The 25999-nt window shown below is 47.0% G+C and overlaps 2 protein-coding genes across 5 annotated transcripts in view; both read right to left on the reverse strand.

The window, feature by feature from the left end:
- The window catches only part of AGBL4 (AGBL carboxypeptidase 4), a 1479620-nt gene that overhangs the window by 215272 nt on the left and 1238349 nt on the right, over nucleotides 1-25999 (reverse strand). The gene's annotated exons all lie outside the window — the stretch shown is intronic.
- BEND5 (BEN domain containing 5) overlaps nucleotides 1-25999 on the reverse strand; it is a 47896-nt gene that overhangs the window by 6507 nt on the left and 15390 nt on the right. For all 3 annotated transcript variants that reach the window (XR_006296581.1, XM_043574932.1, XM_043574934.1), the window contains exons 2-5: nucleotides 25658-25791; nucleotides 23124-23508; nucleotides 7838-7986; nucleotides 1826-2039 (exon numbers count right to left, since the gene is read on the reverse strand). Coding sequence is in view for 2 of the 3 variants with exons in the window: in XM_043574932.1 (XP_043430867.1) it covers nucleotides 1826-2039; nucleotides 7838-7986; nucleotides 23124-23508; nucleotides 25658-25791 (882 nt within the window). In the remaining variant the exon portion in view is untranslated. The remainder of the gene's footprint in view (nucleotides 1-1825; nucleotides 2040-7837; nucleotides 7987-23123; nucleotides 23509-25657; nucleotides 25792-25999) is intronic.

Genomic DNA, 25999 nt, shown 5'->3' on the forward strand with positions numbered 1-25999 from the left:
CAGGGTTAGCTCCAAGTTAAACCAAAGCAGAGCTGGGGCTCAACCCCAGGCTTTTGATACTGGGTTCCTACTGCTACTTGCCATCACCCTGCACCATGAGTGGATGGGAGAGAGCCTGCAAGCTGAGAAGTACTGGGCATTAGTGAACTTCAATGGTGTGATCATCACAAGGTCACATCGGCTCGATGGAGGCAGCTCGCTTGTCAAGAAAGATTGCTAATTTCTTGTCATACTTAGAACATAACTATTTCCAAGCTATGATCCTAGGCAGCCCTTTCAGTTGTCTTAAGAGGTTAAGTTTTCAGCTGAGGAAACTAAGACACAGGGGGGAACTGATTTACAAGAAATCACAACGAGGCTCAGTCCAGGGATCAGCTTGCCAGTCTCAGTGTTTCATTTGTTCACACTTCATTTATTGAGCTCCTACTGTGTGCCATTCCCTGTGGTAGGCAATGAGGATGTGGAGATGAATCAGATAAGGTCAGACCAGTGCCTGAGGCAGACACACAGCAGATGATTTTAGACCACGAAAAGACGATGGGGCCAGTCAGGCACTGGAAGGCACCTGGGACCTGCTGAGTCACATTCCAACAAGTATAGTGGAATCAGAGGTTGGGCACCTATTTGGTGGGGCAGGGCCACATCCCCAGGAAGGGCTCTTCCTCAGGGAGACCTCCCAAATGGGGATCCATTATTTCAGAAAGCAAGCAGACTAAAGGTTACCTCCAACTGTCTAAAAATAAGTGGCTGTTTAAGTGAATTAGTCATGAGTCGGCCAGGCAAGGAAGGCAGCTCTGCTCCAGCAGAACAAGGCCCACACTAGAGCCAGGGTGGTATGGGTTTGAACTCTGTAGCTCTAACCTGGCTGATCACTTAATCTCGCTGAGTCCTGCCACCTTGACCTCCAAAGCGTACCCTAAATCTGGCTTTTTTTTCCACTCCCACTGCTATAACCTTAGTCCACGGCACCATCATCTCCATCCGAGACTACTGCACGAGTGTCCTGAGCTCCCATTTGGTCACTCCACAATCTGCCCTTCTCCTATGGATAGAATAGATCCAAGCTGCTTAATGTGGCTTTTTTGGCCCTTGAGAACAGCTCTCACCCACCTCGCTGACCTCGCTCTCCCCTCACTCATGGCTCCGTGGCTGTCTGGAGCTGCCTCATCCCTGGAGTGTGCTGGCCTTTGTGCCTCTTTACTCTGCCTGTTTTGCCGCCCCTGAGACCTCCACAGGGCTGCCTCCTCCACCCCTAGTTCCCAGCCTCCTCAAGCAGGCCTGCTCCAACACACCTAACACAGCCCTCTCTGTCCTGCCGTAACATGTAATGATGCTTCATTACCTTCCTTCATCAGTACCTGAAATTATCTGACATGTATGTTGTCTGTCGCAGAACCTGGCGTGGGGCCTGCTCAAAACGTACATGTTGATGGAATCTACTTTCTTTACTGAAACATGGCAGCTGGACACTTAGAGACCAGTAGTCAGGAGCACGGCTTCTGAGGCCCATGCAGTGACCCCCTTCCCAAGGAATCCTTCCTTGATTTTCTAGCTAGGGGGTCTCCTCCCCTCCTGAGATCTTTCTCAGCATGTCATCTACCCTTCTCTCATGCTAGCAACTTGAACTGTGCTTGTGTCCACGGCTCATCTTCCGTTAAACATGAGCTCCTCTGGGACAAGGTCCATACCTGCTCTTGTGTTCTGTGCCTGGCCTGGGAACTGGCATGGAGAGGCTTCAGTGTCTGCTGAACTAAACTGTGTCTAGTACATTCCACAGAGTACAGGACAGCATCTCAGCCATTGCGTTTGTACTGCAGTGACCTACCTCTGACAATGCTTAGTTTGTGAGGCGAGAGGGGTGGCTTAGGGACTGCATCTTTCTTTTTTTTTGTGGCAACTCCTGTGACGCTTCTGTTCTTCAGAACATCTGTTCCCCAAATCATGACTGCCAAGTTCTTTGTGTACTTGGAATCTCCTTGGGTTACTTGTAGCTGGTGCCATTTCTCCTCATCAACCCAAATCCCGCTTCCCAGATGGACCTGAAAGAGATAAGAACACAAGCACCTGTGTAGTCGGACAGGCTGGCAGTTGGAAACTTTTCTTTTCCTTTAAAAGACACTGCTGCACACCCATAAGAGGCTCATTCCATAAACATCATGTTAACTTTCTTTAAGGGAAATAATAATCATTTACCGAATCCCTATAATGCACCAGGCCTTATTCGAGTGCATTATACCCACTCTCTCAAATCTTCGTGGCAACCCTGGAAGGAAGGTGTTGGGATACTATTTCATTTCCGATGGAAAAACCGGGTTGAGAAAGGTGAAACCAGTTGCCAAAAGTCACTCAACTATTATGTTACAGGGTTGGGATTCTAAACATACTCATGTTATAACAGGGCCACTTGGAGCCCGAGCAAATCTCAGAACGTGTACGTTTCACTTCCTTCTCTGTTACACTTTAGAAAGACTTCTCTCCTTTTGCCGTGAACATGCTGGGGCACAAATCCCAGCATAGTGGTTCCCAACAGTGGCACACGCGGGGGTCGTCTAGAGCTGTAAAAATCGCTGATGCCTGGGCCCCATTCCCAGGGATTCTGAATTATTACTCTGGGTGGGACCTGGGTACAGGGGTAGGTGAAAGTTCCCTAAGTAATTCCAATGTACAGCTGAGTTTGAAAACCACTGCCAGTTGGAGCCGGGAGGACAGCCACCAGACTCCACCATTAACTGGAGTGTGTTTGTGCAAGTCCTTTCCTACCTCTAGCTTCAGTTTCCCATGAACTAAACTGGGAGAGTGGGATTTCATCTCTAAGTTCCTTCTGGCTCAGAACACCTATGATTTTGATAAATTAAATACAACCACAGTGTCCTCAGTCTGATTCTGTTCTGATGGAACAGAACACGGCCTAGCGCTCCCTGGAAGGGAAGGTCTCAGAAGGTTTCAGGGCAGAGTCGGTAAATGTAAGACGACTCAGAACAATCTAGCAATAAGCTATAGGCTTTCAAATTTTTTCTCTTTTCTGGCTCTTTTAACAACTCAAAAACCATTTGCTAATCATTAAAAAATGGAGTTTTGACTTCGACACTGCCATTTATGTTGTGTTTCTCCTGAGTCTGTGGAGGGTGGAAATGGCCTCTGTGGAGAAGGAGGGGAGGCAGCTGCTAATGAGCTGAACTTTCTAAGGGTAATGAAAGAGCTCTGCCCAAAGTCCTTGTCTTCAGAAAGAACCGTAGGTCAAAAACATCATGTGGTCAGGAGACCTCTTGGGAGAGGTCCTGGCCTTAGAGACCGCACACACACCCACACTGATGGCAGCCTGGCAAGAACCACCGTTCAAAGATGGCTGAAGATCTTTCTACTGAAGACTGGCTTGGAAAAGAAGGTGGGTACACACAGATGGGAAGACAGGTCAGTCAGCAACACTTCTTCCTTCACCAATTACTGAGGTTTTTCAGCCATCCAAAACGGAAAACAAAATAGCCCAGCAACACGGCCCACTCACGGATGTCAGCAAGTAACCAATCCACCTGGCCTCATCTGCCTTCACTTTCTTTTGCTCACAAGATCATTCAGATCCCTGCAGGCCTGGTGTCAGGTAACCAGATCCACCTGGTCTTCCTGTGCTGCAAATTTCAGTGCCGCAAATCTGTTCATATGGCTCAGGAAGATAAGCAACCCTGGAAGTGAGATGTGCTGCCCGGGGCCAGCTGGGCAACACTGATCCAAGGTCAAGTCTGGCCTTTCCTCTGCAGTCTGAACCGCAGGTGGGCAGTCTGTGTGCCAGATCAGGCATGCTGGGGACAAGTTTCCTGCTGCTCCCTGCTGGGCCCCAAGTCACCTCCCTCTGAAGACACTCTGAAGCTACCTCACAAGCTTCCTGAGATAAGGGGGAAACAAGGAATTTGAATTAGATTAAATTCAGAATTAGAAAACCTTAGAATGGAAGACAGCGTCCGTTTTTCAAAGATTTCTGCTCTTTTCCACCCTGGGCCTTGCTTTCCTATAATCTTTTAATTTATTATTCTTAAAAGAGAGGTGACAGTCATTTTAGCCCATGTTCTGCTAGAGAAGGGGGACACTAATATTTTTTGAGTACCTATAATGAACCAGGTATTGTACCCTCAATTTATCTAATCCTCATAATGACCTTAAGAGATGGAAATAGGTAGCAGTTATTATTCCCACTTTACAGACACGAATAGAGATTCAGAAGGACTAAATTACTTTCCGTAAGACATACCAGCAGTAAATTTTGGATTCAAGATTCAGACCCAAATCTGTATGGCCCTAGAGCCCAAGTTCCCCAGGCCTTCTGCTGCTGCCAGTGTCACAGTGGTGCCAACGTGGTGGACACATAGCCTATCTAACATATCTATATTCCATGAGGTTTCTTTTTGAGTTTTCCTCTGTGCTGGCCCAGCCACTTCCCCTGCCGGCACTCACTGCACGTCACTACGGCAGACAGGGAAACCAGAAGAAGCCATGGGCTGGCCTTCCTGCCTCTGGTCCCTGCTCCCTTCAACTCACCCTATAAACACTGCCAGATTAGTCTCCCTAAAACACAGCTTTCCTTCTTTGACTAGATTACTTCCATAGTCTTTCAACTCCGTGTTTCTGTGTGAACACTCTGGAATCTTGAATGGCTCCCTCTTTCCTATCACATCAATCTAACCTCCCCAGTCATCTTTAGAGGCCCTCCAGAATCCTCTTTCCATTCAACTTGCTAGCCTTTATTCTCCTGCTATGGCCATCATGATGAAGCTTGCAAACTCCCGCATTTCCTTCTACTTTCAGTATGTGGTAACAGAAAAGGGGGTGCTGGAGTCTTCAGCCCTAGGTGGCAATCGGCTAGTCACTTTACCTGAGTCTCACTTTTCTCAGATGGACAACAGGCAGAACACCACCTAACGCAAAAAGCTGTTCTGAGGCTTATATGACATAACATGAATAAAACGTCAGGAGGACAGCACACCCCCAACCCACCCCCCAGCTATGTCTCCACTGATGCCTTTCCCCTGTCCAGAAATGAATGCCTTCGCCTATGTCTTCTTAAGCCTGCTAATCTTCCAAGCCCCAGTCCCAAATCCAGGAAACACTCTTTAACTCTCCATGGCTAAGTTCTATCCCCTCTGAATTTCTAGCCTTCTGTGAGCCTTCACCACCTGATTCAGTCCTTCACAGTACATCTCCATGGGGACGCATTGAGGCTTTGCCTCCTTGGTCCCGTTCAAAATGATCAGGACTAGTCTGAACACAAAACAGGAGAAACAGAAGGGCACATTTAATATGTTTTAATGGCACAGGCTTTCAGTTCTGATGAGCTGCTTTTCCTTAGAGAAGAAAATATTTTCTGACATGAACTTGAGTACAAGGCCAGCTTTAGAGCACAGAAAGAAATGGCTCTGGGTAAGACCAATCACAGGTATATGTTGGGACAAGTGCTCCCGAGGTCAGCAAAATAAGGGTCACCTGGAACAATGCCCAGTTTTCAGAGATGGAGCAGAATAGACTGGAAAGAGCACTGGCCTGGGAACCAGGAGACCTGCCTTCCAGTTCCTACCTGTTTGTTTCTAGCCTGTTCTATAATCACAGAGGAGCCCTCCCCTGGATGTGCTTCCCCAACTATGCCATTTATAAATTAGACTATGTAAACTTTAATAGTCTTTGCAGCTCTAGGATTCAATGAGGTTTTGAAATAAAGAAAAGCAATGAACTTTATCAAAATCAGAAAATAACTTTTGCGGCAAGCCCTATTATACACATAAACCATTGTTAACTATTTGACCGTAATGTTAGCCTTATGTGTCAAGGGAGGTTTTAAAAATATGGCATCTGGCAGGATGGGACTTGATCAAAAAATGGCTTTGTGAAATGTTTTGTAGGACAAAACTAGTTTCCTACTAGGAAGTGGATCCCATTCTAATGCTCTAGGCTTTGCAGAGATTAAGGCTTTTGTTCATGCAGGCAGAGAGAAGAGAGGGTCAGAAAGGATAGCAGAGCCAAGAACAATGAGGACGAGGGAATGCTGCTCTGGGAAGCTGCCATCCATTTCTAGTCTGTCCACTTCCTTTCCTCTCCCTTCATAAATTTCTCTGTCGAGCTTCAAATTAGTTGCAAACAAAAGTCAGGTTAGTTTTACAGCAACACGTTGGCAACAACCAATGAAAAAACAATACTGGCAATTTCAAGATTTGTTGTGCAACTCCCAGGGAAACATTAAGTGAGGTTTGAGACACCCATTTTCTGGAAATGGAAAAATGATACCTTTGCAAAAGAGGCCCCCAGAATGCTCAGAAACTGTCCATCAGTTTTCAAAGGAAGAGAGAAATAGTGTTCTCTTGGAAGCTACTTTAAGAAAAAGTCTCTAGTCACCGTACAGTGCCGTCGTCACTAAAAAGGAATCAACAAACACAGAATGGTCCTTTCTTTTCTTTATCTTCAATTGGGGAAGATTCACCCAACTTAGATACACAGCTGGAGTGACTACAGGCCCATGGAGAGCATGAATCCATCCCTTCTCGCACAGATCGGGGCACTGAGGCCCAGCCAAGAGAAAGATCCACCCAAGCAAAGTTACACAGAAAGGACAGAGACAGAGCTATGCTCAGCATTCAGGTTCCCGACTGCCTATTTCCACTCTGGCATGCCACCTCTCCCCTGCAAAGCAGACTTTTAAAGCCTGTTGGCTGGAGCAAGTCAAGACAGAATGGGCGATGACCTGGCCCATCAGTTCTGCCTCTGCAGGGGAGGAAGTGCTCGGTGGGAGATGAGGGAATGGCAGCATATCCAAGAGAGCCCTAAAGACTAACAGGTTTCATTTCTTCAGCTGACAATATTTGTTTTTTGCCTCAATCTGGCCAGTTGCAAGGATATATCTGGACAAACCCAAATAAAACAACCTTTTCTTTCTCATCAGCCCACTGGGGAACAATACTGGATAAACAGAGACCTTTTGAAGCACGAGGCAAGAAAAACAGACTGACACAGATGATTCTTTGGGGAGAATGAGAGGTGATGTCTGTACTGTATGCCAGGGTGGCAGAAATATAACACTAAAACTGAATTTGACCAGTGCCTAGACAAAGGGCTCCAATATACTTCTTCCAAGATGAATCCATTTGGATATCAGAAGGATGCTAGAACATTTTCTCCCTGCCCAGCTGCTATGACACGTGACTTTAAGACTTCCAAAGGCTATTCCATTAGGTTTCACCCCTGTACTAATAGAATTAATAATGCTTAAGTTTTCTTTCATGACTTTTTTTTCCAATAGCCTTACAAGAAAATCTGAGAAGTTATATGTGGTCCTAGGACTGTGGCCTAACCACTGTTTGAATATACAGCTTGGAAACAGCTTAGGGACAAGGAGCGCTTCTCATTTACCAGTTTATCCTTGGGATCTAGCACAGGGCTTAGAACATATAGATACTTCGCGAATGGTGAACAGATACATATTGAGTTGTTCTCTGTCATTCAGGTGTATTTCTGGTACACCTTATAAATTTTGTGTCTGGTTTTTATAGGAGGGTAGGACAAGTTTCATCAAACCACCCTGCCTTTTTAAATCTTTCTCACTACTAAGCTATTTAAAACGTCAGTTTAGTTTTATACTTGCTTTGGCCCAGTATTTAAAAAAAAAAAAGGGAAGAGAAAAAGAACAAGTCCCAGTTTAGCTCCACTAGTTACAACACAAGAACTCTGGAAATAGTTACTGAGGCCCGGGCCAGGAGGCCAAGTGGCCACGCTGTGTCTCAGGAAGCTCCCACCAAACTCTCCATCGTCACTCTGACTAACAAACACTTGCAGGGAATGGATATTGAGCTTGAAACACTACCTTGCCATTGTCTAGGATATACTTGTCCATGACAGGTGCAGGAGCGGGGTAATAGGACGACGTATTTGCTTCCTCACTGAAAGTGCTCCGTAACTCCGGCTCGGGCTCGAGACATTCTGACTTTACTTTTTCCAAGTCAATGGCGGGACCTAGGCAGTTAAGAAAAGAGATCTGTCTAGAACTCCAAGGACAATAAAAGGCAAATATTTTTAACTACGCGTCTATCAGCACACAGTGGCACAAAATAAATATGCTGGTTTATTTTTTCCGTTGGACTACACTTAAACCCAGGCTTGAAAATAATATGAGATATGAACGTCACAAGGGAAAAAGTAGGAAATTGGAAGACAAGAATGAACAAGACTCTAATTAAGTATGAATGAGAAGTGGTCTTTGAGGGTGTCATTGTCTGAATGGAAATGCAGGGGAATCAACTTCCTGGTCAGAAAAAGAGGTCCTGTTAAGACTGGGGTGCACAAGGGGTGGCAATCGCTGCAATATGCAAAGTGTGTATTTGCTAAAACCCCACTTCTGCAGCCTGCAGTGGAGCGGGCCACAGCCTAAGAACAGAGGTTAGGAAAGCAGTGGGGACAAATGCAAAGGCCTCCCTCTCCCTAAGACCTAGTATCTACCTAGACAGGAGCATTTCAACCAAGAAATTAAAATACAATACAGATTAAGCTTCTGATTGCCTGATCTAGCAGCTACCGTGATTTCTATTTTAATGCAATCAACACAAATTACGCGCAGTTTAAACAGTGAAAGGAAGCTAGATAAATGGTGGTGGTTTCTAAGGGGAGTATTTTTTCTTCTCCATTAAGCTTTTTAAAATGATGGACTATTTTTTAAATCACCTATTGTGTCTTGATTACCAAAGGGCAGAGAAACAGGATGAAAGTGAGTAAATAAGGCTGAATGACTTGATTAACTTTTGCAGGAGAGCAACTCCAAAGGCCAATGGAGAGCTCAGTACCCTGGAAATGTTCCCGACACAAACATTTCTTGAGCTGTCTGGGATCTGGGAGTTAGCTACTGCTATAGTGGGTCCCCCTGGGCTATGCCTATACCTGAAGTAACCAATGAATTTCAAGGTCCAATCTTCCCTTATCCTAACTATGTGGATCGCCTGATAAGGAGCTCTTTATACACTAAATTACAATCTGGTTCCAATTCTATGCTCAACTGCCACACCCCAGACTTTGGCTGGTGGTAGAGAAGGTATTGGTGATTTTGTTACTAAAATTCCTCATGACAGGGCTTCCCAGAACAAGAATATCATTCCCGAGTTGCTGGCAGCTACCATCTGCAAGACAGAATCTCTGTAGTCTCTAAGGATGCAAGCATAAGCCTTGTACAAAGCAGAATGCAACATGGCTGGGAAGCAAAAGAGTGCTGATGAAAAAAAATGGTTCATCATGGTAGAGCAAGGTTAGGTCCTATGTCTGGCTCTGCTGTTTTAATTGTGTGACCGCAGGTGAGTGAATTGTAGATGCAGACGTTGGCAGAGTGAAGGACAGACAGCATCAGAACTGTGCTGAGGGCATCTCCTAACACTGTGTGATGTATGTAGGGGCTGGGCCCGGGTCCCACTCTTCTCTTTGCCCCCAGCACCTGGCACTGAGTACCTGGTCTCTGAATGTTTGCTAAATGAATTAAAGAATGACAACAATGAATGAATACTTCTACAGTTTCAGAAGCAGATGCCAAAGTCTCTCTTCTCTCTGTGTGAGATCTCAGGTTGAATTTCGGAGATACAAACTCAAGTGGAGCATTTGATCTTTTCTGAGATCAGGGCAGAGGTAATTACTCCAGTTTCCCCTAAAGGGCATGGCCCAGTTGGCATCTGAAGTCCCTTCCTGCTCTGACATTCACCAACAGGAAAAGGGGATGGGCTGAGAAGATGAGGTCCCTGTAGCCACTGGCTCACAGGTCATCTTTGGCAAGATTGTGCCCCTCCTCTAAAGTCTCTTTTTCCTTCTAGGAGAGGAAGATGTTGGACAAGAGAATGACTCCAGTTCAGCTCTGACTTTAGTCAGGTTCTCCCCCACCCATCTCCACAATGGCTGCCAAAGAGATCTCCTTGAAACCATGTCCTTCCTTGCTTAGCATCTTCCTTCCTAGTTACCCTCAAAATTAGGTCATACGTTGTAGCCTCTGTAAGGCCCAGAACAACCAGCCTCCTCTCTACCCCTGGTGCTCAATTCTTGTTCTCACCTGATACTCACCTCTGCAGAGGGGCCATATGCCATGCTGTCCTGGCCTCTATGCCTTGGAAATCTTGGCCTTGCATAATGCCACCTCATCTGCCTGCCAAGAATGGAGCTTAGGGGTCCCCTCTGTGAGGCCTTGCTCTGATCACCACCAGGTAGGGGGAGTCTCTACTTTGTAAATACTTCCAGCAAATTCTGTCTGCAATCATCTGCCAATCTGTTGTCCGCATTAGACTGTGAAGCTCTTTGGGGGCAAAGTTTATTCTCTGTGCAGTCTTGGCAGCCAGAGCACTGGCTGGCACATTGCAGGCTCTCAGTAAATTCTTTGTGACAGGAGGGGAGAGAGTTGGGGGTGGAGGGGTGGGCAGGGACTTAAACAGACCAGGGCAAAGGTTCTGAAACAAAATCCTGCTGCCCAGTTGAGGTGCTTGGGGGTACAGGCTAGGGTGGGTGAGAGCTGTTCTTAAACTACTGTGACCTTTTGGCAGCCCACAAAGTAGAACTTAGGTCTGTCAAGTAGAAATTGGAAACTGCTGACAGAATGGACGATTCCGATGGCTACAGAGGGACATATAAGGGACATGAGGACCGAGGGTTGAGAGATGCTTCTCTGGCTCCATCCTCTGCTGCCCCCTTGCCACATCCCCACCCCAACCTCCCAGTAGGACTCCACTCCAAAGTGCCAGCCTGGCCTTCCCCACGCATACACCATTCCTTCCAGCTTCCCAGTCTGTGCTTGTGTCCCTCCCTCCTGCTGTCGGATCAGTCTACCCCACAGATGCCCACCTAGCTGAACTCCACCAGGACCTCAAGGCCTGACTCAAATGCTACCTCCTCCATCTCTTCAAAAGGAGGAAGCTGTTCTCTCCACCTGTTGGCTTGGAATTTGGAGTCAGAGCCTGGAATTTAAATTCTGGATTCCCCATTTACTCTTCAGGTGAGTTGTAAGCTTCCTCAGGTGGGTGAGCTCTGTCCCCCCCACTAGATGGTGAGGCTTGAGGCCAGGCAGGGACTGTGTCTTCTTATTTCAGAGACCAGGGCTCAGCAGTGTCTGGTTCACATTCTACCCTCAACAGGTAATTTCCACACTAATGATTACTTAACCTTCCTGGCCCTGTGGCCTCACTTGAAAGAAGCAATGACAACAGAGACCTGGCGAGACTGAAGATTCAGTGAGTTGACCATATATATGAAATGATTACCCCAGAGTCTGGTGCGGACTGGGTACTCGGTAAACAGTGCTCACCCCTGCTCCACCTCCTTCATACACAAGTTATTCCTGGGTGCTTCAGTTAGCCCACCACTAAACCATGGCCTTGGTGCACAGAGTCCGTCCTGGCACTCCACGGCACACCCACGCTCCCTCGGGCTCATGCTGATCTCCTCAGGGACTGCTGCACTGGGATCTTCTGGCTCCCAGGGAAAACTATTTCCTCCCATTGTCCGTCAGCACCGTGGAGCATCCGGAGGCTGCCAGGTGTCAGTACTGCTCTCTGCAGCTGCCCCGTCTTCAGTACTGTACACAGAAGGTACCTGGCTCCTCAGCCTCAGCCTGGAGGGCAGAGGCACATCTTGGAAAGGGGTTCCTCAAGGGAACTGGGGGTAAATCACAGCTGCATAACCTCAGACAAATCACCTCACCTCTCTGTGCCTCAGCTTTCCTACCTGCAAAATGTGGATTACCAATAGCCACCATGCAAGCTGATAATGCCTCTGGAAGAGTCCAGCACCGAGGCAGGCACAAAACAGAGGATCAGGAAATGGCAGATAAACAAAAGAATGAATCCGGGAGTAAAGCAGGGTGTTCCGTATTACAGAATCCAAGAGAAAAGGAACAAAAAAAAAAAGCGTATGATTTCTTTGGGGAGAAGAGGGAGGGCCTCTAGTGCTTTTAATTTAAGGGAGGGGGGAGAAAAACATTTCATTGCAAATTTTAGCCGGTTCTACTACCGATGTTGGCAATTTACATCTCATTACAACAAATGCCTCAGATTGCTGTTTTGCTTTTAAAAATTTCTGAGGCATTGTTCTCCTTCAAACACATGTGACCAAATTAGCCACAATAATAAGCACTTGTGCTAAGAGACAGCATTGTACGATCTGGTGCAGATATTTTAAGTAACAAAGGAACTTTTTTCACTTTGTGGGAAGAGTAGGAATTAAAAAGAAAAAAAAAGGCCCTTTGATCTACTTCAGGTTTATTTTGGGGAAAATACACCTTCCATGAAGAGAAGCCTCTCAGCTGGGTAAGGGAAGCTTTTACAAAAGCATAAAAGGTAGTACTTGTCTTTTCATTCAGTCATTCAGGAACCCATTCAGTATGCAATCCCTGAACGCATACCCAGATCTGGGCCCTGTAAGGCACTGGGGACCCGGAGAAAATACAGCATGCCCCAGTTCTGGAGAAGTTGAGAATTTTACACGTGAAACTCCATTTCTTTGCATACAAATAGCTGTGATTTGACAGACAAGCACTGGATTTAGTTAGAAAACCAGGTGCAAGTCCAGGTTCTGTTATTTATTTGACCTCTTTAAGCCCCAGGGGCCTCTTCCATAAAATGGGAATCATGGCACAGAGAAAGCGGCTTGATACACATTGGCACAACGAATAAATGAAATTATATCTTTCTGGTTTTGTCTGGCTTAAATTAGACTAATGCTGTTCTTCTTGAAAACTTTCTAAAAAGTTAATGCTTGTGTGACTTCCAGGAGGTTCAGAAGTCATCCATTTCTTCAAAATATGTGTATATGTTTGAACAGTAGATACCATTTCTGAGTAACAGATGGGCTAATAATATTAGACTTTTCTTAAAACATACTTAATCCTTCCATTTACTTCTGCCAGTGAACAGGAAGTGTCTCTGCTACAGGTATAATTCCAGTTTCTTCCTAAATGCAAAGTCTATCAAGTCAAAATTCTTACATGCATTCGGAACACCTACTGTGGCACAGAGGCACACTGGATTGGGTAGAAGAAAGAGGATTCCACCCTGTTTAAAGACTTAAGCATGGGAAGAGCTATGCAACAGTGAAGGAGGTGCACAAGAGCCTTGGAAAGAGGCAGGGGACACGGTCCAGAGCTGGGCAGGCGGATCCCTATGGGCCCTATCATTTTTTTCACGAAAGGTATCGGCCACTTTCACCTGCTATTGTCACTACACATCTGGGCATCTGGGTTTTTTTTGCCCCATATTTATGCGTCCAGTGACGGTGGGGACCTATCTGGTCTCATTCCTTCAGTGAGAATCTACTAAGCACCTACTAAGTGCCAGTACTAGGCTAGATGGCCCTGACTGGCTCACAGCCCAGTGGTGACAAAAGACAGGCAACAGGTCACCACTCCATGTGGTTGACAAGGGTAAGGATGAAGACTTGGGAACAAAAGCAAAGGAAGGGATGCTCCACCTGGAGGACGCTAGGAGGGCTTCAGAAAGACAGCCACATACTTGTGTGCTGGGGTCTGGAAGATGGATGGGCAGGAACTCATTGGGAGCAAAGGGCTGGGCGAGGAGTTATCCCCATCCAGTGAAGGCAAGTGGCACATAATCAAGGCTCCCTGACCAGCCAGGAAGTTGGCAGCCTAACGATCTGCACAAGTCCACCAGTCTGGGGAGGGAAAGGTCACTACTGACTTGGTGACCCTGGGAAGCTTCAGGGAAGAGGTGAGCTCTGGCTGGAGCACTGATGTGTGACGAGGTCTGGGGAAGGTGGAGGGGCAGTCAGGCAGGGGATGGGATCACAGTAAATAGTGGCTCTTTGGGTCCTTCTCCCCCTCGCTCCTGATTTTCCCAATGCCTTCTGTGAGTGAGGGTTGGAGCCGGCTTTGCTGGGCAGAGGCAGGAGAAGCCGGTAGAGCCTTCAATACCAGATTGGCAAGTCCCTGCGGCTCACATGGATGTCCCCACAGTGGGGTCTCCTCCTTGGGAGTCAGAACCACAGAGCAGCAGAGCTGGGAAGGACCTGTGAGCATCCCCTCACCATGGGGCAGAAACCCAGCAAGGCATGGCAGGCAAGGGTCCAGGTTCCCAGTCATGGGGGTCCCACTCTGAGGAACTGCAGATGCCTATTTCAAATGACTTATTTGCTTATCTCTGCGAAACTGACCAACGCCTACTGAACATCTTCTTTGTTATATGCCTTATGTCAAAATCTCTTTTTAAAAAAAATCTCTGCAGTATTTTTCACACTGATGTCAAGTAATTATTTGTTTCATATCCCCCTGGCTAGATGGCAACTCCAAGGTCAGCCATGGACCTTGGCTCACTGCTATCTCCCCAGCACCCAGTACAATGTCTCTGGTGCACATCAGTCATTGAACATGTGTTGAATGAAAGAATTTAATCCTCATGGAAGTCCTGAAAAACGGATCTTATTATCTCTGTAGAGGCTCAGAGTGGTAAAATAATTTGCCAAAAGTTGCACAGGGGGTGAGTACTCCAATTCTGGGCTGTTAGCTCCAAAGACCTGCTCTTTCCACTACTCTACACCTCCTCAGCTAACTGCACTTTTCAGATTTCACAGGCTTGTCACGTAATACCCATTCTGTGAGACCCTCAGTTCATCTCTGACCTTCCTGGGGCATGGGGGAGCAGTCTGTGAAGAACTCCATGGGGGGCAGGATGAGGGAGTGTCCCCAGGATTCATCTCACCCCCCAGGAGCTCTGAGCCTATCTTCCGCCAGCTGGTGGGGCAGTCAAAACTGGGTTGGTTCTTCATCTGTGGTTCTACCACTTCCTTCTCCACCCAACCATCTGGGCCCAGATAAGCATCCAAACGGCAGGAATGTGCAGAACAGCATGAGTCTGCCCTGCCAGACACGCACTCCTTCCTATCTACCTCTTCACTGTGCGGTCCAGCCAGAACCTACTTGAGAGAGCCAGCTTCTCTCATTAACGCCAAGTCTTTGTTCAGGCTGTCCTGTTGCCTGAGGTACTGTTCTCTTCCTCTTCCTTTGGGTGAACCTAACTAGTTCCTCATCTGGGTGCCTTCCCCAGCCACCTACGGTACCCCTGCCCCCGTTATCTCCTGAGCCTTCCTCTATATCTTCTTCCAGTGCCCGGAGAGCCCAGGAGCACAGCAAGGCTCACACTGGATTCTACCCATCTGCTGATGAGACTGTGACTTTTTAAGGCAGTTCCAGGGTCTTAGCTATTTGATTTCCCTGTGCCCAGCATAGGGCCTGGGACAAAGGAAGAGTCTAATAAATGTTCTTGTACAAATATGTTTCCCTACAGTCAGAACCATCCAATAATGGAATGGGCTGCACTGGAAGGCAGTGAGTGAGCTTCCTGTGTCTAGAGGGATGTTCCAGGAGGCAAGGAGGCTACACAAGGCTTCCTGTCCTGTGTAGGAGGGTACACTAAGTGAATTCTGGGACTCCCTATAGGACTAGGGTGCTGCAACTTTAAGAATTACCTCCAACCAAACTCAGCTGCCTGGAACAGTAATGGAGAGAGAGTATGGCCAGACTCTGGGCCCTGTAGAACCCCGGTGACCAGAATGATTCCATTCATCCATCTTGGCTCAATATTAACCTTCTGCTGCTTCATTATGATGAATTTGTTCAGATTCCATATTGCCTAGGCATGTCCTGGCCCCTCTCTAGTCCTCAGTTTTCCCATCTACAAGATGGGGGTGAGGGGTTGGACTGGGCTCTCATTTAAAGAGATAATTTCTATAAAAACTATTTCCATCCAATAGCTCAAGGGTTCATCAGTCCCAGAATCCACTGCAGCACACAAAGGAGGTCTAATCATGAAGGCAGGAGTGACACGGCCGCTGTAGAAACACAGGGTCTGGGTGCCTGTGGGCTCGGCCTACCTGGTGGATGGAAAAGGGAGATAGGCCTCAATTTGAAAGCTGGTTTCACCATCTACTGGTTGTGTAGCCTCAGGAAAGCTACTTAATCTCTCTGAGTCTACTCTTCGGGCCTCAGTTGATGATCCTATCTACTGCAGAGGCTGTTTTAAATATGACAAGCACCTAATGTCAAGCCCAAAGCAGATGTTCAGAGAGGCAAGCTCTTGTCTGTAAGGAGCCCTTTCCTACCTCCATTTCCTCTGATTGGCAAATCCAGCAGGGAACAAGCCTGCCACACAGCCACACCAAAGGCAATGACCATCAGGCAAAGCCTTGTTCTAAGAGGAAAGCACATTCCTATTCTGGCAGTGAAGAAAAGTCCAGCAGCTCCTACGTGTTCTGGCTCCCCAAGCAGGTAACAGAGGGACAGCCTGGACCTCTCTCTCAGCCCCCCAGAAAAATGAAGTCCAGGGAGAAAAAGGAGGGTTCTGAAGTGTCCTGCCACTCTGAAATCTGTTCTTAAAACAATCTGGGAGGAATTGTGGATAATCTTTCAGTCAGTGGTGCAAAAGGCCCTTCAAAGTAGAGAAGATAACCTATATCTTTAAGAGAAACAATTCCAGTTCTCACTGCTAGATCTTTTCCTGTTATCCAAGTTGAGGAGGCACAGGGCACAGTGGTTTTGGCCCCGCTCCACCACTCACTGAGGCAGCTGGCAGCTTGCGGATCTCCTATGGATCCACCTTTGCAATGGGGATACACAAACCCATCCTCGTCGGCCTCCCTCAGTACCCAACTTCTGTGAGTGTTCCTGCTTATTGGTGAGAACACACTGAGGCTGAAGGAGGTGGAAAAGTGTCCTGAGATGAACAGGCCCCAGAAGGAGAGCCCTGGCAAAGGGGAAACTGAGCCATGAAGTGCTAATCTGAAGGATTGAGGGGGTCAAAAGGAGTGGTTGAGGACTGGGCATGGGAAGATGGAATTCTGCCTAGGAAAAGTGAGTGGAGGGAGAATTATATAAACTACACACCAGTAAGCTTGAGATCAAGACTGGGCAAAGTTGTAAAATGGACTATTCAAATGTGATTTTGGAGGACTTACAAGAGGCAGTAGCAATCTCCAGGAGACAACTGTACCTGTGTTCTGCTGCAGGACAATGAAGAGTCTATGATATGCCAAGCATCATACAAACATTATCCCACATGTATCCTCAAATGATCCTACATCATATATGCTGGACCCACTGAGCACTGACTATGTGCTAGCCCCTGGACACAGGTCTTAACATGCATTTGCTCACTTAATCCTCATAAGAACCATAATGGTTACTATTACCATTGACTCTGCTTTACAGATGAGGAAACTAAGGCCCAGAAAATTAAGTAACTTGCCCAAGGTAACAAATCAGACCATGGAAAAGCCAGGGTTCAAAACCCCAGTATTCCAGACCTCTGGGCCCATGCAGGCTCTTAATGACCCAGTTGGCTCTCCTGGTATGTGGTAGGCATTAAGATATCCATCTCAAAGAGGAGAAAACAGAGGCTGAGAAAGGCTCAGTCATTTACTTGAAGTTGCATGGGTACTGAACCAGAGAGCTGAGATTCAAACCCAAGTAATATCTGTTGCCAAAGCCCAGGCTGCCTCCAGCACAGGGGTAAGGCCAGCAGGAGGCATTTGGCTGACATTAGCTGCCTTTTCAAAGGCACCATCAGAGACCTGTGCTTAAAGAATCCAGCTCGGACTGCAAAGGATTTTAAAGATCAAAGCTGGTATTTTAACGGACTTTGGACAGAACACAAGGCATGAGCCCAGAGGGGAACAGAGGTGATAGAAACCTAGCTCTAAAGAGCCAAGACAGATTTGCAGACCACAATGGCTTTCCCCTTCAAAAATTTCAACCAGCTTGTGATCTGGCCAACAGGGACGTTATCTCTTCTTTTTGCCTCTCCTCGCTCAAATGGAGATAATCAACCTTACCTGGCCTCGCAATAAGGCTATCGCAATAGTCCAATGACATAAAAATGTCAAGGTGCTTTGAAACCTGTGAAGTGTCACACATATGTGAATTACTATTATTATGCTTATTATCTATGCCTCTTTCTGGCCAGAATTTATCATATCCACCTACATTCCCTGACAAAGCACACCCCAAATCTAAAACCATTATAAGCCTACCTTGTGCAATCACAGCACTTGTTTTGTTCTGCTTGGTGTCCTGTTGTGTACGGGTCTGTGCTCCCCTCTGGATTGTGTGTGCATCTCGGAGGCAGCGATTACACCCTCCTCTCTCTATTCCTCACAGAGCCCTTTTCAGCTTTAGCTGGACTAACATTCCCTGAGTCACACCAAAATGAATGTAACTATCTGAGAGGCACTTGTGGTGCTAATACTATCTTTGACCTCGAAGGACAAAGAATGTAGCCGAGGAGAACCCAAGAGAGACCTTAGGGTTTACTCTTTCTCCTATGCCAAAGCTCCCCCTTGCAGTTGCCTTTCCCCTGTGTGTTTCTCCTCAAGCCCTTGGAATTCTGAGTCTGCCAAGCTCCAGTTTAATAAATACTACGCATAAATACTTGTTAATATTTAAAAAAGAGACTGTCTTGTTTGTTTCTATATTCCTGGCACCTAATGCAGTCCTGGCACAAAGCATGCCCTCAATAAATAATTGTTGAATGAATGTAAGTAATGAATAAATGCACAAATAAATCTGCACTTTACCAACTGGAATTATCTGTGTGCTTTGTGTGTCCTCAGCATTTACTTCTTTGGGAGAGGGTGGGTAAAAAAGGGCAGAAAAGGAAAAAGAGACCGGCATTTATTAAACACAATATGCTGGTCACAGTGCTTTATTCTTTACATTTGCTTCCTCATTTAATTTTGATGTTGTCACAGAGACCCTGAGAGGAGAGACCCTTAGGATAGGACAGTGGGGTTCCTTCTGAGCAGAGAGGGCTACTTCCTATCCTAAGATCACAGAAAGTTCTGTTTCACAAAGAAGATGTTCTTTGACTCCTCGGCAGGGGCCGAGGAGTCACCTCCATATCCATGACAATGAAGTCCAAGGGCTAAAGAAGGCCATGTGGGTGAGGGCCCAGAGAGAGGCACACAGGACTAGGTGTCAAGAGACCCCTGGGAATCAGCCTGTGACACTTTCTGAGCTTATTTCCTCATCAGCAACATGAGGACACCAGTCCATTTCCTAGATAAGCTCTCTCAGGACTCCAGAGACTCTTTCCCATTAAATCCAGCTTCTGAGACTTTCCTATTAAATCCAGCTTCTGTGTATTTGTGGAATGAATGAAAGAAGAATTAATAAATGTACAAATGAAAAAGTGAGCCACCAGGGCAGTCTCTGAAACATCTTCTTATACCATCTTGCTGCTGTCCTCTATCATTCTCCCTCGACCTCCACCAGGTGCACCATTACAACTCCTGACTGCTAGAGGGCCATTCACCACTCTGAGGTCTCCATCAGGCTCAAGGGGCCAGGTTCCTGCTCTCTGCCTCTTCCTGTCTACCACCTGCAGAATCTCAGTGGCTGGGGGAGTCAGTAATGATTCTTCCCAGCTGGGAGCCTTCCTTTTAAAACTGAGCATCCTTGACCTGTTGGCTTTCTTGCCTCTGAATCTGCCTATTATGGTGTAGATGATTCAGCACTCAAGCCAGACAAAGGCTGTTGAGCTGGGTCCCCAGGCAAGGTGGACAGGAGAAAATATGCAAGGACAGGCCTCTAAGAACAATGCTTGAGGCAGGCCCAGAGGCTCAAGGATGGTAGAGCTCAGGATGCTGCTTTCAGAGAACAGGTGAAGCCAAGAAACAAAGAAGGCCTTAGTCACTTTTTGGCTCTTATCTGCCATGTTATTGGTTTCTTGACGGTGTGTACAGACGAGGAGCTGTTACAGCAGGGGTGTCTTCCCAGACTCACCAAGAGAGCTCCACCTTCAAACGCTAGGCTAGTCTCTCCCCCAGGACTCATTATACTACATTTCAACTACATGCTTACATGTTTCCTCCATCACTACCCACACCCCAACTTCCAACCTCTTAGTCTTCTTTGTACTCCCCAGGCCCCTAGGCTCAGAAAGCATATGGTCAATGTTAGCTGCCTGACTGAATAAGGGAACATATGTGTAAGTGTATATGTGTATGTGTATGTGTATGTGTATGTGTATGTGTATATATATGTATACATATATGTACACAACCTTTTATTTTCTATAACAGGAGACTCTGACAGGTAGAGAAGATAGTTAACCTGCTCAAGGTCATATAGCCAATTACTAGTTAGGGGAGGTAGAGGGGGAGAGAGCGTTAAAAATCAAACTGGACCCTTCCTTAGCCCCTCCACTAAACGGTGTGAAAAAGAAGCTGACAATAAGTGAGCACCAACCAGAACATAAGCACTATGCCCTGTGTCACAAGGCTGTGAGGGGGATGTTATTATTTCCATTTTACAGATGAGAACATCAAGGCTCAGAGAGGTACTCTCTGTGTAGATTGCTCCTCATTCTTCCCACCCACTCGCTCATGCCTGGATAACAAAAATTCACCCTTCAGGCCTCCGCTTAGATGTACTTTCCTTCAGGAAGTCTTTCTTCCCCAACCTCCCCAAATTCTGTGGGTACTCCTCTTCTATAGTCCCATAGCCCCATGTGCTTTTGTCCCTATGGTGACATTGATGCCCTGTGTTGTCATATTTGTGTCAGTGGCTGTCTCCTTCATCAAACTTTGACTTCTTCAAGGGCAGAAGGCAAGGGCTATATCTTAAATATATTAAACTCTTACCGCTAGGCAAAATGCTTGGCACACAGCAGGATACCAGTGAGTAATGGAAGGAAGGAGGGAAGGAAGGAAGGAAGAAAGGGAAGAAGGAAAGAAGGAAAGAAGCTTCCCGAAGCCAGAGTTGGGAAGTAGGGAAGCTAGGTCTGAATCCAGGCCTGGCTGGTTCCAAAAGACTAGACGATATCCATGAAAATATACAAACTCCCCTTAGGGTAGAAACCCTTCTATTATATTCTTGTGGGTTTGTCTTAGAACTTGGCACATTATCATTCTCCATTTAACAAGTGCTAATCAATGGACTTTAAGCTTTCACACGTCAGGGGCTATCAGTGTGGTGCTCCAGGATGCCCATGACCCTTAGAGCACAGGGCACTGCAGGTGGTGGGTGCTCCACACATACTTGCAGTTTGCGCTGATTTATATTTAGCCTGTCCACTATGGAGACAATGGTGACTCTGATCGGGGAAGAGCCAGCCACTGGTCCTTATGATGGCATTTAAGACCTGTGGAGTAAGAGAGCTGGGAAAGTTCAACGCACTGAAACTATAGCTGAGATCAAGTTTGTCTAAGTGTTTTAATACTAAAGAGGCATATAATGATGCAAAATGTAGGTCTTATTGCTCCAGAGGCTTGGAGTGGTTTCTGGAGCTTAAGTTCAGTTCATAATCATACAAAACAGGCAGTTTCCCTAGGAGTTGAAAACCGTGTGGAGAGTTTTTGTTGTTAGTGTGAATTTTCCCCACAAGAAGTTTACAAAAGGTGTAGCACATTGAGTGCAATGAAAATAAAAATTATTCATTTGAGGACTGGGAAACACTTTTTTTCTCTGAAAATGCCAGTTCTTTCCCCATCCCCACCCCACTCCAAGACCAACAATGCTTTTACAAATTTTATAGTTAGGGTTTCTCTTTATGGTTTTATTTTTATATAGAATTCTAGTATCTCCTTAGGTTGTACACCCCATGTGACCTTTAGTGTCACAGGCTACGACTTGGGAGAAGGGCCAAGGCCAAGGCAGAGTTGGAAGGTGAGGAAATTACCGGTCAAGGAGTCAGGGCCCTTGGTCTGACATGAGCTCTGTCTCTGCCTCCCCAGAGACTCTGGGTAAGTCCTAACCTCAGTTTCCTTCTCTGTGACAACTGCAGGGAAAGGCCTCTCAGCTGCCTCCCTGAGCCATTCTGAAGATCTACTGAGACACTGCCTTGGGGACACACTTGACGATATAAAAGGTGCCTATAAATATAAGTAAGGTAGGGTAAGAGCACATTTATCTAAACATCAAAGACAAATGAATGAGGCTTTACATACAAATCTATTATCTAGATAACACAAGTCTTCCTTCTTGAGTACAAAATTATATTTGATTTAAACTTTGGGAATAGAACTTACGTTTGCAGACTAGATTACTTCCATGTTTGGCAGAAAACACTGACATGGGGTTGTTAATGATTGTCCTCTGGGGATGTGGAGGCTATGAACCAGTGTTTCACTGGTTTCTGCAATAGTGACTGGCCTATAGCTTTTACCATCCTGGATTCTTGTGTTTGAGAGAGGGTTTCCATCTTGTTCTCTCTACTAGGCAGTCATTTCTCATTGCTGTGAAGGCTGCCACCTTTCAAATCTCCCGATTCCTACTTTTAAACCACGTTAGGTAGGAAAACCTAAAAACCTGGTTTGTTACTAGCACTTGCAGCATTAAGATCCTCTCAAGTTCTTCTGCGAGCAAACCAAAGGAGTTTTCTACATCTTTGTATCAATCCTCCTAAGGTCGTGTGCCTCTAGACCCTCCAAGCCTTTCGGCGTCTCTCATTCCTTCCCAAACAAGTCCAACACTTCAAGCTGGCATGGTTTTCAAGGTCTTTAACCACCTGTCCTCAAACTACACGTGCCATATCTCTTTTTAGCATGTTCCGGGTGCTTTCTCGTCCTCAGTGGCTGCTGCCCTCTGCCTCCTCTTGTGCCTTGAGACACCCCCACCCTTCAAGGCCTGCTTCAAGGCCCACCTCCTTCCTGAAGTCTCTCTCGGTTATAAACAACTTCTCCATCCCTTGAACTCTATCACTTTATCCATATCCCTCCCGTGGCATTTAGCACTTTCTGACTTAACTTGGTACCATGTTAAGTACCATGCTCTTAGGGCAATTTCTAGTTCTCCTCACGGTACAGAAACTGCTGTGGAGATGTTTCTGACAACCCCTGGCATTGCCTCTCGCTGAACGAATGCATGGATGAGCGGTGGCAGATACTCTGTCAGCCCCTGTTCTCCGCGCCACACCTCTCAGCGTTCCCCACTGTGCTGTAGGTGGCTAAGGCCGTGGCACTCTGAAGCTCTTATCAGACTCACTGCGGGAGGGGAGCGGCTCGACCTCGTGGTGCCTGCCAAGCCAAGCCCCTGCCCTTCCCGAGCCTACGTCTCCCCTGTGCCCTCCTTGAAGAAGGGCTGCGCAAGGCATCCCCCCCGCATGGAGTGGTCGGTGGCCTGCTGGGGCACTCACCACTGCCAAGCCTCAGGAGCAGCACGTCCTGGAGCCTCCGGTTGAGGTCACGGAGCTCCTTCATTTCAGACACGAGAGCCCCGTATTCCTTGAGCTTCTTGGCCTGCTGGACCAGCTGCCTCCGAGTCCGCTCCAGCTCCTGCTGGAGGTGGCGCATCTCCTCCTGCTGTTGCTGGTAGTTGCGCAGCAGCTCCTCATACAGAGCCCGGGGCACGACAGCGTCCTCCAGACTGTCCATGTCCTCTGTGCCCGGCGAGGCCTCCACGAAGACCTCCTCTGGACACGTGCTGTGGCCCAGGCTCAGGCCGTTCTGCTTCTCCAGCCGGGCCACCACTGCCTCAATGCTCTTATGCGCCACTTCGCTCGGCTTCCGCCCCTCGGGTCTCTGTGTAGGACAACGAGAATCAGTTCAGGCAAGGGCAGCTGGGACTTTCTTGGACTGCGGCTCAATATTTCCCCAGACAATCCTAGAATCACAGAACCACAGAACATCAGTGCTTGGAGAAACCTGTGCAAACACTTAGTCAAAGCCTTTCATTGTACAAATGGGGCAGATTCAGAGCGGGGAAGGGTCTTGCCCAAGATCACACAGTCGTATGGTGGCAGACCGAGGACTCTGGTTTCTCGGGCCAGTGCTTTTTCCATTCCATCACTCTGTCTCCTGGGTGCAGACTATACCATGACCACCCTCCCCCATTCCCCAGCCCCTACCCCACCCACAGTGCCTGTGCAGTGACTTGCTCATGGGGTGGGGTGGGGGCGTTCAGTGTGTATTGGTGCAGAATCTGTGAGAAATCAGGCCAGGCCAAACCACCCAAGGGGAGTCACCACTCAAATCTCTTCGAGAACAAAAACATAAAAGGCAAAAACAAAAAAACAAAACAAGACAAAATACCTACCCTCCCCAACACACAAAACCAAAGGGCATCCCACCAGTAACCTTTTCCTCAAGAATGCTTTAGTTGGGAAGGATGCTAAGAACTCTAATCTGTTCTAATCCAGGGCAGGAGCCATGCCTTATTTTCTCTGTGTCTCCACTGCCTACTCAGAACTGGCATTTGGCAGCAGCTTGATAAATGTTTACATAACTGAAAAGTTCAAAGATGCTAACACTGGAAGTTCCTTTCAGCTTTACTCCCTCATTTTCCAGGCGAGGAAACTGAGGCTCAGAGAGGAGAAGGACTATGCTTGGGGTCACGTGATGAGTTGCAGACAGAGCCAGGTCCAGAACCTAGAGCCCAACTTCCAGCACGAGGCCCCTTCTCCCACATCTGTCAGCCTCTCCCTGGGCTCCTGCCAAGCTGAGGCTCAGCAAGACAGTGGGTATACAGAGGACAGTTCATTGAGAAGAACATTATCCAGGACTATCTAGGGGCTGGAGTTTCGGCTGCCTGAGGAAATTCCAGCTCAAGTAGACAAAGCTTCCATTGAGGGGCAATGGGAGTTACAGGACCAACTGACTTCTTCACTCATGGCAGGAGGGCTAGGAGCTCTCCTGATCCGGGCATTGGTGGGAGGTGCAGACAACTGAGGACACAGGATTCCAGACAAATTAACTGCGTCAGGTCAAGCCTGCCTTAACTTCTCAGTAAGTTTCTGGGTATTTAATAAAAAAGAAACAAAAACAACATGATTCTGAGATTCAGTTACATGACAGAATCCTATCGTGTCATTTTATCCATTGGGATAAGGTGCTGCTAGTTTAGCTGAACTTATCTGCTAAAATTGTAATGATCACTTAAGATAACTGCATCACTACATTATGAGAACATCAAGGGCAGTGACTGTGTCTGCCTAATCTTCATGACCCCGGGGGTCAGCACAGAGCCAGGCCCATAGCAGGGGTGCAATGAATTTATGAACTGAACTCAGCTGCATCTCTTGGACTATGCTTTGGGAATGTCCTTGACCTTTTGTCCGATGTCCAAACATGGTCAATGAGGAAGGCAGCCTTCTTTCTCCTCCCTGCCTCTGGGGTACCCACTGTACTGAAAAAACATATGGCTTGTTGAATAAGACATTCACTTTACAAATGAAGGCTGGAGGAGACCACCTGGGAAGCAGATCAAAGGAAATGCAACCTCAGGCAAAAATTTTCTTCCAGCCCAGGGTCCTGCAAACTCCTCTGTGTACACCTGGTACATTCTGCTTCCTATCGAATCTATACCCTTTGCTGTTTGGGGCAATCTGATAGTGACTGGCTCTGAACTGCTGCCCAAGAACGGCTGTTTAAGGTTCCTGGAGCTCACGATTGTAGGCCAGAGAGGAATGCACCATTCCAAACCCTCAGCAGTGGATGACACTGCTTAGATGGGGCAGACGGGGTGGTGCATGGTGGCACAGCATGAGTCAGGGCTCCTGGACAGTTGGTCAGCAAGGCACACGCATACTAGCTGTCTCAACACTCTCCCAATCTGAAAAAATTGCCAGAGGACATTTATATGGGGAGAAGAGGCCAGACTGGAACTCTTTAGCTATCAAGAATCTGAAAATGCCCCCATATACGTCCAAAAGAAGGGGAAAGATTTTGTTACCTTGATGTGTCTAAGCTGTAAATCTTCTTCCCCATAATCTTTAACCTCGCCATCTTCTTCTACGTGATTGAGAGAAAGTTTGGGGATTTTTATTTTCTTCTGCATCACACTGTTTTCAAGGTCAGATTTGTCTTCTAAAATGCATATCAAGAGAACAAGGTTCATTATGAGTCAAATGCTCAAAATACCCATAATCACAAATGCTAGAGAATGACTGACTGAGGCCAGACCAGTTAAAAAGGAAAAGCAAACAAACCCAAGACCTGTCCCTCCTGCATGCAGGGCTCCTAAAAGCAGCAGTGCAGATCAAACTCTAGGGTCAAAGGTACATGCTACAGGCAC

The sequence above is a fragment of the Prionailurus bengalensis genome, chromosome C1, assembly GCF_016509475.1.
Source record: "Prionailurus bengalensis isolate Pbe53 chromosome C1, Fcat_Pben_1.1_paternal_pri, whole genome shotgun sequence".
NCBI classification, from domain to species: Eukaryota; Metazoa; Chordata; class Mammalia; order Carnivora; family Felidae; genus Prionailurus; species Prionailurus bengalensis.